The sequence below is a fragment of the Callospermophilus lateralis genome, chromosome 3, assembly GCF_048772815.1.
Source record: "Callospermophilus lateralis isolate mCalLat2 chromosome 3, mCalLat2.hap1, whole genome shotgun sequence".
Taxonomy (NCBI): domain Eukaryota; kingdom Metazoa; phylum Chordata; class Mammalia; order Rodentia; family Sciuridae; genus Callospermophilus; species Callospermophilus lateralis.
Window position 1 is genome coordinate 64,366,486 of NC_135307.1, and position 12,695 is coordinate 64,379,180.

At 33.7% G+C, this 12,695-nt stretch overlaps 1 protein-coding gene across 5 annotated transcripts in view; it reads right to left on the minus strand.

The window, feature by feature from the left end:
* Nucleotides 1-12,695, minus strand: part of Gphn (gephyrin) — a 598,126-nt gene that overhangs the window by 19,166 nt on the left and 566,265 nt on the right. For all 5 annotated transcript variants that reach the window (XM_076850343.2, XM_076850346.1, XM_076850344.1 and 2 more), the window contains one exon: nucleotides 2,031-2,104. In XM_076850343.2, the coding sequence (XP_076706458.1) occupies nucleotides 2,031-2,104 (74 nt within the window). The remainder of the gene's footprint in view (nucleotides 1-2,030; nucleotides 2,105-12,695) is intronic.

Below are 12,695 nucleotides of genomic sequence, written 5' to 3' on the forward strand. Positions count from 1 at the left end.
TTTTGATTTCTCTCTTTTTTTTTTTTCCAGTAAGAAAAAGGAAAAAGAAGATTTATGCTTGGCTAGCAAAGGAGAAAACACACTCCTGTCCCAAAGGCTGTGATTCTCCCGTTTTGATCTCTTGAAATCAGAGTGTAACAACATTTATACAATGACTGAGGTCCCAAAGTAGTAATGAGTTTAGAGAGAATAAACATTAGGAACTGAAGAAGCAAGTGGTAAATAATAAACTGAAAAAAAGTGTGAAAATTATCACCATAGGTGTTGTATTTTAAATAACAGATATTATGCAGATAATTCTATAGAGGTAAGGGGCAAGTTATGTCAGCTTCCTTCCTGCCACAAAAGGAAAAATTAACTCAGTTTTTGAGATTAATGGAAAGTAAATTAACATGCTTTTGGGATGTGTTCTTTCTTCTAATCAAATTAATACCATCTAAAGGAATACTGTCTAAACCTAGCATAACAATATTTGCTTATGACAAAATATTATCCTTAATAAGAATGATACAAATCCCACAGTTTGAACAAAAAATGGCCCTGTCAGCAATAGCCACATTGGGGCACATTCAATACAGAAATATACTGCTAAGATGATAAATTCTATCAAACTGTGGAAAAAACTTTAGTGATAATCTTAACTTTATATAAAATGACCAAATCATGGAGGTAAAGCCTAATCTCTGTCCTAGAATTGAAACCAGGTACTAATAAATCGGGCATATCAGAAGGGCTGGCTTGACATTCAAAAGGCTTTGGGAATGTATTGATGCATCCCATAGCTCCCTGAAAACAACTGGGAAGCCACTACTCCATTCTCTTAGGGCATTTGACAACATATCATTCTAAACTAATGCATCATTACTGTTGCACTTTACAACACAGAGGTGTGCTGAAATGCTCATCCATATGCCAAAGTCTTTGAAGAGGGAATCAAAGGTTCATTGAGTAGCAGGGCTCTGAGCAGGCAGACTACGCTTGAAGACATGGCTATTCATGTTTCACTAATACCAATGTTTGGCATTCTTTGAAGACTTAAAATTAACTACAGAACTTCCCTCCACCTGCTCTTCCTTAGAGTATTATTAGATTTTAGGAAATATGAAAATATTGGTATGTGGTTACTTTTTTTCCTCCCAAGAAACAATGTGAAATCCCACTTATGAAGTATTCTTGTGAAGAATAAATAAATTAGATCTAAATCTAATTAAATCTTTAGATCTAACTTTCAATCTATAGAATATATGGGGAAAACAGGAACATTTTAAACTCAACCCATGGATATAATTAGCCAAATCCATTCTCAGGACAAGTGATTCAGTTTCTCTAACAATTCAGTGGCATAACCAAAAGGGAGAAAAATGTCAAAGAGGAGTAAATATTCTAATTTAATAGAGACTTAACTAAATACAAGGAGTGGAACTTACTTGAACCCTGATTCAAATGGAACAATTTTAAAAAGGTATTCTTTTTCTTGACATCTGGGAGGAATCTGAATATGATAAGCATATTAGATGCTATTAAAATATTATGTTTATCTAAGAGAATGCTATTGTTATTATTATTTGAGATATACACCAAAATGACACGATGTCTACTGGCCCTCTCCCACCCTCCAAAAAAGAGGCAGGGTAGGGGGGATTAATAAAACAATTATAGACAAACATTGATAGGTACTGAAGCTGGTTGATGGGTACACGGGAGGGGTTCATTGTACTTTCTTCTTTTTTGTACATTTGAGAAGTTTCATACTAGACTGTTTAAAAAAAAGAGGATAAAGTAGTTTGGGGAGAAAGAAAAAGAGGAAGAATAAACTGGTCATGGGAATTAAAAAGGAAAACCTGCTTTGCTTTGTTTATACCAAATTCACTGATTCATAAGGAAGATGAATACTAATTTGAAATAGGAGTTGCACTTATTTCTTTTATTAGCACAGTTAACTTATAACAGAAAATGTAAAAAGAAAGCAATTAAAACTTGATCAGTTAGAGTAATCCCAATCAACCCAAGAGATAAGATTATTTTCATACCCTGGTTTCATAAAAACCCTGCCAAAATGGATCTGAGCATGAAGATCAATGTCCAGCACCTGCTTGAGATAGTCCTGCAAACATCAAAAAAAAAATCACTTTACTTTCAAACATTTTAATAGCAGATTTTCAACACTTTAATGAAGATAAAATGAATTTATAAGATTGTAAAGAAACATCTTTTTATTTTAATGAAGATGATTTACTTAACAAATATGACTTTATTCCTTATTTGTTCATTCATTCATTCAATACATACTTGTTGAGTGTCTGGTAAATGCTGGTACCAATATAGGTGCTGGTACCAATATAGCTTTGAACAAAAGAAAAAATGTCTCTACCTTCATAGAAAGTACATTCTAGGGGCTGGAATTATGGCTCAGCGGTAGAGCGCTCGCCTAGGATGGGCAGGACCCGGGTTCAATTCTTAGCACCACATAAAAATAAAAAGGTGTTGTGTCCATCTACAAAAAAAAAAAAAAAAGATTCATATTCTCTCTCTCTCTCTCTCTCTCTCAAAAAAAAGTACATTCTAGTAGAGGAAGCTAGATAATAAGTAAAATAGCTAAATAGCAAAATAGTATAATATCTTTACTTGATAGATTATTGTCTCATTTCAGACAGAATTTTATGCATGAGAAAGAATGTTAACAAATATATCTTATGAAGTTATACCTAGGCAGGGAAGCCACATCTATGTGTCCTACTCTATTCTTCTTCCTTTTTTAATTTATATTTATTTATTTATTTATTTATTTATTTATTTATGGTGCTGGGGATTGAACCCAGGGCCTTGTGCATGCAAGGCAAGCACTCTACCAACTGAGTTATATCCCCAGCCCCTCTATTATTCTTTTTAAATATATATTTAATATATTTAAATATATATGCATATATACATATATACATACATGTATATATATATACACACACACATATATATACATACACACATATATATATATATTTAGTTGTAGCTGGACACAATACCTTTATTTTATTTATTTTTCCTGGTGCTGAGGATTGAACGAACCCAGGGCCTTGCACGTGCCAGGCAAGCGCTCCACTGCTGAGCCATAACCCCAGCCCTCCTCTATTCTTCTTAATGGACTTAAAACAATATACTTTCCTTGAAGAGAGACTTGGACATTTGCTCACAGATTACCAAATCTAAATAAGTCAATTAAAATGAAAAACAGAAGCAAACTATGAAACAGATATTCTGCTAACAAAAACCTATACCACCCTGTGGTTATGACAACCCAGAGTGATCTGATAAAACCTGATCTTTGTAATGAAAGGTAACACTCATTGCCCTGCAATTGGCTTTGTAAAGAAAAAAAATTTACAGTCCTTAAAGTTTCTCTTAATTAATGCAACCTCTAGATCTACTACTGAATTTCTTCTCAGTAGATTAGAGTGTCTACCAACTTGCCAAAATTTTTAATGTTTTACAAGCTATGTATGTGTGTTTTTACATACATATTTGAAGTCTATATATTTTAACTCTATATAATTTCCTACACATACAGACAATATATATTCTACATATATATTTATATATATTTTAAATATCACAAGACATTTTGCTTCTTAATCCTTTTTGCATTTCCAAGATTCTGAATCCTTTTCCCTAAAAAATTCTAGTACATATCTGAACAATTTTTGTTTGATTGAAAGTTTTTTTTATTTCATCTTCATTTTGGAAGATAATGTTTTTCTGGACATACAATTCCATATTGGCAGTTTCCTGAAATTTAGAATGCCAGTTCATTATTTTGTGGGTTCTATCATTTATGCTTAAATCATTTGTTATTTTCTTGTTCTTCTGAACACAATAGGTTCTGCTGGAACATTCTATGTTGTTGGTTTTCATTAATTTTGCCATGATTACCTAGGTGTAGTTTCTTTGCATTTATCCTCTTTGAGATTAGAAGAGATCCCTGAAACTCTGGCTTACTGTCTTTTATCATCTTTGGAAAAACTACTAATATCTCTTAAATATGACTCTTTCTTTCTCCACTCCTTGAACTTCAATTATACATGTTAGACCTTTTTACCATATCCCCCACATGTCTTTTATGTACTTTTCCATATTTTCTATTATTTTAATAAAAATTTCATTTGGTTCTTCTCAGTAGATTTGTTTTCTAGTGAAATCTATTTATAAGAACCAAATGAAAAATTGTTATTTTTTGTAAATATACAACACTTATTTAAAATCCATGTGAGACAATATAAATACTGGGATCATTTTTAGGGCTATTCTAGAAATTTTTTTCTTCCCTTAATTTCTAGACATTTTGTTCTTTCTCTGGTAATGTCTGGTAATTAAAAAAACTAAAGCTCAAATATTATGTATAAAAAATCTGAAGAGGCTCTGGATCATAATACATTTCTTCAAAATTTATCCTGGCAGTTAATTAAGGTAAACTCCAATTATACTGATCTTATTAGGTACTGAGATAATTTGATGGTAGATTTCAGTCCCTGTGAAGGCTAGTTTATTTCTGATATGTCCTTATTTCTAGAGCAAAACCCTTCAAGGGTTTAAACTGATTTAAGTCTCAAAGTTTGTGTCAGGTTCTGAACTCCTAGGCTGATAAAAAAAAATCTACTTATTTCATTAGCTTCTTAGCTACTCTTTTATGCTTGGCTTCTTGTTTCATTACCTCCCTCCCACCTCACTCTGGTTAGGAAATTAGTAAATTCTTTGAGGGAAAATATGGTGACCAGGTACAATGGCATACACCTGTAATCCCAGAGATTCAGGAAGCTAAGACAGGCGGATTCCAAGTTTGAAGCCCTAAGCAATTTAGTGAGACCCTGTCTCAAAACAAAAATTAAAAAATAAAAATAAAAAGGGCTGGTGATGTAGCTCAGTGGTAAAGCACCCCTAGGTTCAAACCCCAGTGTCAATAAATAAATAGATGAATAAACAAATAAGGTGAAAGAATTCCAGTTTGATTTCTCAGTGGTTCATTTTTCTCTGAGATCTTGGTGTCTTGAATTCTTGCTATCTTAGTTGTTCTCTTCAGACACCTGCCTTTTCTTTTTTTCTTCTTTAAAAAGTTTTCTACAGCTTTTATAGATGAACTTGATCTAAATATTCTGTTTTATCATAGCAGGTACAAAAATCTCTGGGTATTTCTCATGTGCTCTTACAGCACTATGCCCTTCTGACATCGTGCATGTAAGTTCTACTGCTCTTGCTTATAGTTCCTTATTGGACTACAAAGTTTGTGAGCCCAGGGACCCTTTCTAAGTGTGTGTGTGTGTATACTTTTGCGTGTGCGTGTGTGTGTGTGTGTGTGTGTGTATGATTGTTTATATATATAATCAATGTATCCCTAGTGAATATCACATACCTTTCACTCATTCATTAGTTCAACAAACATATTTTAGTGCTTTTTGAATATCAGGAATTCTGTGCTGAGGATTTAAGAGTAAACAAGACAGACACAATCCCTGCTACAAAGAGGTCATTCTATTTTACTAGGTGCAAATAGACAATATTAGGTAAACCAACAAATAAAATAATTGCCATTTTTTTACATGTTATAAAAGATATAAGCAGGTGCTAGCATAGTGAATAAGGGGTGAGGTGGAGAACAAGGAAAGTCCATTTTAGAAGAGATGGTAATATATTATCTATTCTTGAAGGATAAGAAGGATTCAGGCATGTGATGTGTAGACGAAAGAGAAATCTAGAGTAAGGGAAATATATATGAAGGCTTCTAAAACAGTAAAAAGTGTGTCTAGAACTGAAAAGCCAACTGGAAGCAGTGAATGAGTAGGTCAGAGGCATAAGCTGTAGCTGCTGAGACAGGTAGAGGTTATTCCAGCAAGGCCTTAGGTTATGACACAGAGTTTGAAAAGCAGATGCTTACTAAGTGAATGGGAGGAGTATATAATTTTTCTTGAAAAAAATTCTTGTTTTCAAAAATTCTCTTTTTAGATCTTTTAGAACAGGAAGGAGTGCTTCATTTTCCTGTGGCATAGGGAAAGCATTTACCAGATATAGTGATACAGACAGACTGAGGATCACCATTGTTCTTAAATTTTTGTCTACTTATTGAAGCAGCAAGAATATTTTGGTATTCTGAAACCTGGCATCAGATGAGAAGAAGAAAAACAAATAGATGCAGGAGCAAGGTCTTTTTTTTTTTTTTTTTTCCAACTCTGGTAAAGACAAATATCAGTGTCAGAAAAGTTGTAAAGACTTTGAAACGAACAAAAAACATTGCTGGGTATTCAGTGCAATACAATCTTCTGGTTTGTCTTTGAGCTATTTTACAGCAATTATCTGTAGAAAACTGATAGTAAATCTAATGGACTAAATGTACCTCCCTCCTCCTAATTCATATGCTGAGAACCTAATCCCAGTGTGATGATAGGGCCTTTGGGAGGTAATAAGGTCATGAGTGGAAGCGTCATAAATGGGATTAGAGCTCTCAGAAGAAGAGGCCAGAAAATTAGCTAGCTCTTTTTCTATTATATGAAGATATAAGGAGAAATCAGCTGTCTGAAGCTGACCTCTGGAGGAGAACCCTCACCAGAACCACTGTATTGCCATCTTGATTTACAAATTTCCATGCTATAAACTGTGAGAAATAAATATATGCTGTTCAAATTACCCAGTTTATGGTATTTTATTACAGCAGCTTGAGCTATGACAGTGAACTAAATGTTTAGCCAAAGAAATATGCAAATGAACACTGTCTGATGAGTATAACTGAATACACCATGGGTATCAACAAGTTTTGCATCTATTAGCAACTTTATTTCAGCATTCCTGACTACCTGTGTGTGTTCTTTGAATTCCCTTTTGAATCAGTTGTAATATCTTATGGTTTCCATATTATAAAGTTAAATAAAATATGTTACATTTGTTCATTTTACATATGTATGAGGTACATAGTTTAATCTTTAAAAATTATACTTCAATTTTAGAGACTCTATTGAGATGCCCCACTGATTTATTTGATAGAATCAATTAAACTTCATTGCCAGATAAGTGTTTTTTTTTTGGGGGGGGGTACAGGGATTGAACCTGGGGCACTTTATCACTGAGCTACACCCCCAGTCCTTTTTACTTTTTGAGACAGAGTTTCACTTAATTGCCCAGGCTGTCCTCAAATTTGTGATCTTCCTACCTTAGCCTTTGCAGTTGCTGAGATTATGGCTATGGGCCACAGCAACTGGCTTAGAGAAGTGCATTTTATGGGTTGCTTGAACTTGGAAATAACTTTTCTTGGTTCCTGGGGTGAATTCAAAAGAGCAGTATAACTCTTTTAGTTTCTCTATTTTGCCTTGGTTCTTTTTTTGTTTCTGTGCGCAACCAAGAATGTATTCCCCCATGTGACAGTAGTGATTGGAAATCTGGTTTTATGGCCTAAGCATGTGGTGATAGCTATAAGTGGATAATACAAATCTATTTTTAATAGAAGACAGATAATCTAGTTTATTAGTCTTTCTTGTTTATTTCTCTTAATGTCCATTTCAAGCCCAAATTAAGAATTCTGTGCCTTCTAGGAAAAGAAAATAGCTCTTTATTAGTATACAGATTAATTTATGAGTGGCTGAAATTGTAGAACTTAAGTGATCATGTTCCTTATGGGTCTAGGTGTCTGTAATCTAGAAGAGCACTTATCTTACTGAGTGTGAGATGTTTTCTTGTTTCAGGGGGGTATTCATAAATTAGATTATATTGTATCTTAAAAGTGCTCTGTTCTGATTGGCTTAAAGAGATAATAAATGCTTATATAAATAGAATATTTATAAAATTCTAGATAATAAAGAAACTTAGAGCATTTATTTATTTGTTTATTAATTTTATTAAGACATGGGGTATAGCTATTTTGCCCAGGTTGGCCTCAAACCCAAGGTTCAAAGGCTTCTCCTGCCCCATCCTCATGAGTAGTTGGGCCTACAGACACATGCCACTGTACCTGGCAAGTTAACATATTTTAAATGTGCTACACTAAGAAAAAAAATCATACAATTTTAAGACTCCAAGTTCATATAGTGAAGATAAATCTTTGGCAAATGTGACTAGTGTAATAATTTTAGTTAATAAGAACCCCCCTACCACCAAAAAAAGAAAACTCATCCATATTATTTTCTTTTTCAGTGTTAAATATAATAAAAAGTATGTATTTTACTTCAATTGGGTGTTTCCCCCCCAAATTATACAGCTTTACATACCAAATGAACTAACAATATTCCCACATAGAATTTAAGATTATAAAAATGTAAAACTGAGTCAGGCATGGTGGTGTACACCTTAATTCCAGTGACTTGGAAAGCTGAGGAAGTAGGATCACAAGTTCTAGGCTAGCCTCTACAACTTAGCGAGATCTTAGGCAACTTAGCAAGAGTGTCTCTCAAAATAAAAAATAAAACAGTGGTTAAGCAACTCTTGAGTTCAATACCCTATACCAAACAACCAAACAACCAAACAAACCAAACCAAACCAAACAAAAATTAAAACTGAGATCAATGAAAGAAAATAATTACTCTGAGAAACTTAATTTCTTTAGTTATGTTTTTTGTTTGTTAGTTTGAAGGCATGGAAAGTGTGGCTGTAGAAAATTGTATTCTGTGTGTTTATGAGATTTGCTAATCTGCTAAAATGAATATATATGATTTCTCAACTATCAGTGTTTTCTCAGAGAAATAGAAATTAGTTATTTTCTTAAACATTATAATTAATATGGGTATTTACAATTATGCTAGGATTAATAATGACAAAGTATATATGTAAAAAGAAGTATAATTATAAAAAGAATTATAATTATGTGTGTTCTTGTGTTTTCCAAGGGAAAATGATATTTTTTCTTTTTCTTGTTTTAGTTTTTTAGTTGTATATGGACATAATACCTTTATTTATTTATTTTTATGTGGTGTTGAGGATTGCACCCAGTGCCTCACATGTGCTAGGTAAACGCTCTACCACTGAGCTACAATTGCAGCCCTAATTTTTTTCCTTAAAGTCAAGTTCCCCAAATTTTTGGTTTCATGACCCCTTTACATGCTTCAAATTAAAATTCATTAATAATTTTTGTTTATATGTTTTTAACCTATAAATATTTACTGTATTAGAAGTTAAAACTAAGAAATTAAGAAAGATATTTGTTGATTCATTGGAAAATAGCAATGATGAAGCCATTTCATGTTAATACAAGTAACTTTTTTTGAGATGGGTACTTCAGGTTGAACATAGGGGTGCTTCACCACTGATCTGTATCCCCAGCCCCTTTTAATTTTCTACTTTTGGACAGGTTCTCATTACATTGCTTAGGGTCTTGATAAATTGCTGAGTTTGACCTTGAACTTGTGATTCTTCTGTTTCAGCCTCTCAAGTTGTTGGGATTAAAGATGTGCACCTCTGTGCCCATCAAATAATAAATTTTTAATACACTGTTTTATAATTTTGAAGATCTCTTTAATGTTTATCTTAACATAAGTCTGCTAGGCTCTTATCTGCTGCATTCAATTGAATGAGATATCATACATCCTTTAGCTGCTCGGAAAACTACACTGAATACTCAAAAAAGAAAAAGAATAAAAAAGGTAACTAAAGTCCTAATATTCTTATGAAAATAGTTTTGACCTTGTAGGCCACCTAAAAGGTCTCAAGGGCTCTGGTACTCTTTATTTGAAAGTAAAATGTCAGTTTTTACAGAATATAAAAGAGTAAAATCAAAAACAAAACTTTGAAAGTGACTTTTATTTGCCTTGGTTTTATTTGCCTGAAATGAAACTGAGAAATACATAAAAATTTTAGTGAGTTCACCTCATCCCTATTCCTTTTTTATTTTATTTTACCTACAGCCTTGCTAAGTTGCTGAAGCTGGCCTAGAAGATCCTCTTGCTTTTTATGGGGTATTTTAATTAATGCTTTCTCTATTATATGAAAAGCTTTTCTTATTGCGTATTCTGCCTTTTGTGCTTTATGTTTGTTTTGTCTCTAAGAAATAAAAAAGAGAGGCTGGGGTTTTGGCTTAGTAGTAGAGCGCTCACCTAGCATGTGTAAGGTGCTGGGTTAGATCCTCAGCACCACATAAAAATAAATAAATAAATAAATAAATAAATAAATAAATAAATAAATAAAGGTATTATGTTCGACCACAACTAAAAAAAAATTTAAAAAAATTAAAAAGCAAAGAACTAAGATTCCTCATTTATGAATGAGTCAAACATTAAAAACATGTTATTTACAAACATGTTATTTTCAAATATTTCAGTGTTGCTTTGAAAAATTAGGTAACTAAGTAATTCTTAAATACATATGATCCTATCATAATCAAGTACCCATTTCTCTTTTGATAACTTGTTTGATTTTGTTTTCTAAAAGTCAGACCTAAATTTAGGGGGAAAAACTCAGAGTATCTTTTACATCTAAAATCTTTGAAATTTCCTAGATAAATTGGGTGTGGTAGTGCATGCCTATAATCCCAGTAATTTAGAAGGTTAGGCAGGAGGCAGGATTGAAAGTTCTAGGCCAGCCTTGGCAACTTAGCAAGGCCCTGTCTCAAATAAAAAATGAAAAGGGCCAGGGATGTGGCCTTGTGGTGAAACACCCTAAGTTTAGTCCCCAGTAGGGGAAAAAAGAAAAAGAATTCTTAACCAGAAAAATCACAGGTTTGTTTTTCTCATAAGAAGACATGCTGGAGCGGGGCTGGAGTTGTGACTTAGCGGTAGAGTGCTTGTCTCGAACGTGTGAGACCCTGGGTTTGATCCTCAGCACCTCATAAAAAATAAATAAATAAGTGAAATAAAGGTATTGTGTCCAACTACAAAATAAATTAAATAAATCAACAAAAAAGATGCTGGAAATAATTAGGTTTATTTGATGTACTACTATTTTAAGAGCTGTCATATCTGAGAAGATATGCTCAGTCTACCCTAGGTTAGATTCATATAGGTAAAATTGTAATAATATGAAGATTTTCAAATTGTTTGCTTTATGGAAAGTCTTTGGAGATTTAACAACATCCTCCCTGTTTTTCTCTCAGGGAAACAGTGAGCAAAACATTTATGAAATTGGGCTGGGGATTAGCTCAGTGGCAGAGCACTTTTCTAGCATGCATGAAGCTCTGCATTTGATCCCTAGCACTGCAAAAACAGAAAACACACACACTCACTCACACCCCGAGTTATAAAATATATCCCAATACACAGTTTTACTTATTGGCAAATTAAACAGTCATTGAGAATTCATTATCTATAGAAAGTTTGTTTTATTCTAATGTTTGTCTGAAGGCTATGATAAGCAAGTTGATAATATGTGTCTGGGACAAGACAGATTCAGTGCACTATTGAAAAGGACTATAATAGGTACACTAAACTACAGACATTTCAAAGAATAGCCTCTTGGATACAGTTTCTGTATTGATAAACTTTGGATAACTTTTACTCCACAGCAGTGGACTGAATCAGGAATTCCAGAGCTCTTTTGTTTGTAAGCAGATAGTTTCATGAAAATTAAACTGCTAACCCAAGATCTAACAGAACAAGAAGACATAGGACTGAATGAAGTGTAAGGAAGATTTCACTGTGTATATTTATTTGGGATATTGGTAATTAGTTTAAAACATTTTGTGGCTGCATTGCTCTAGATTTGGAAAACCAAGAAGGCTTATATGGTCAATTAATACTCTTGTGTTCAAATCTGGCTAAAGCTACTACGATTAACCCTTTTTTGTGTTCAATAATAATATCTGAGATACTTTGATCATCTGGGTGGTGGAGATACTGTTGGGCAAAAGTAAGAGACTTTGAAATGGGCAAAAAAGATTACTGCTGTCAATTTAGGTATCCTTCTGGCATATTTCATTATCTTTGAACTATTTTATCATTTTGTAGGGTGTGAACAACTTACAGTAATGCATATGATTCTTTAGTTTTCAAGGCAAAAAGCAGTTATAATTTAAATTTAAATGAAAACTTTCAGTGTTGTATAACGATGAAAACTGTGAAAAAGCTGTGTGGGGGCAGGATGAGAAGATCTGTAGGGAAGCAATAAGCAATGGTGGAAGAGTCATTTCTTCTTGGCAGGGAAAAGGTCAGAATTCTGTGGGTTCTGCAAGCAGCAGGGGCCTCTCCTTCCACTCTGCTTAGCAGGTAATTTGCTGGGGAGGTGGCCAGACTTCAGAAGAGATGGCTAAAGGAAAGAAGCTGGCTGCCCTGAGGCTCCCCACCTCCCCACCATCCTAATGCTGGTAGCATGGCCCAAAGGAGCAAAGACCTGACACCGAAGGGCACATAAGAACACTCTGGACATTTACAGTGTAGACTAGACCAGATGTGTTTCCCTGATGCTTTCATGCTGCTTGAGCCCCTCCAGATTCTTTGGCATAATTCTTGGAGGAAGTGGGTCTCAGCTGTGGCTTAAATAAAATTTCCTGCCAGTTCTGTTGCATAGGTGATTAGAGTATAATTTAATCAAATGAATTTCTTGCATACTTAAATTTTTACACTTAAGATTCATGTGTGTCTTCTACATAATGCCTCTGGATCTTCCTTTATCTCCCTGTCTTTTCAGTAACTGGTTTTCAGGCCTTTCTTTCTGCTACCAAAGTACAATGAATTTCTTTTTGGGAATATAATTGGCAGGAGTTTGTTGCATGTTTTACTTCTCTCTTCCTGGTTCCTCTATCA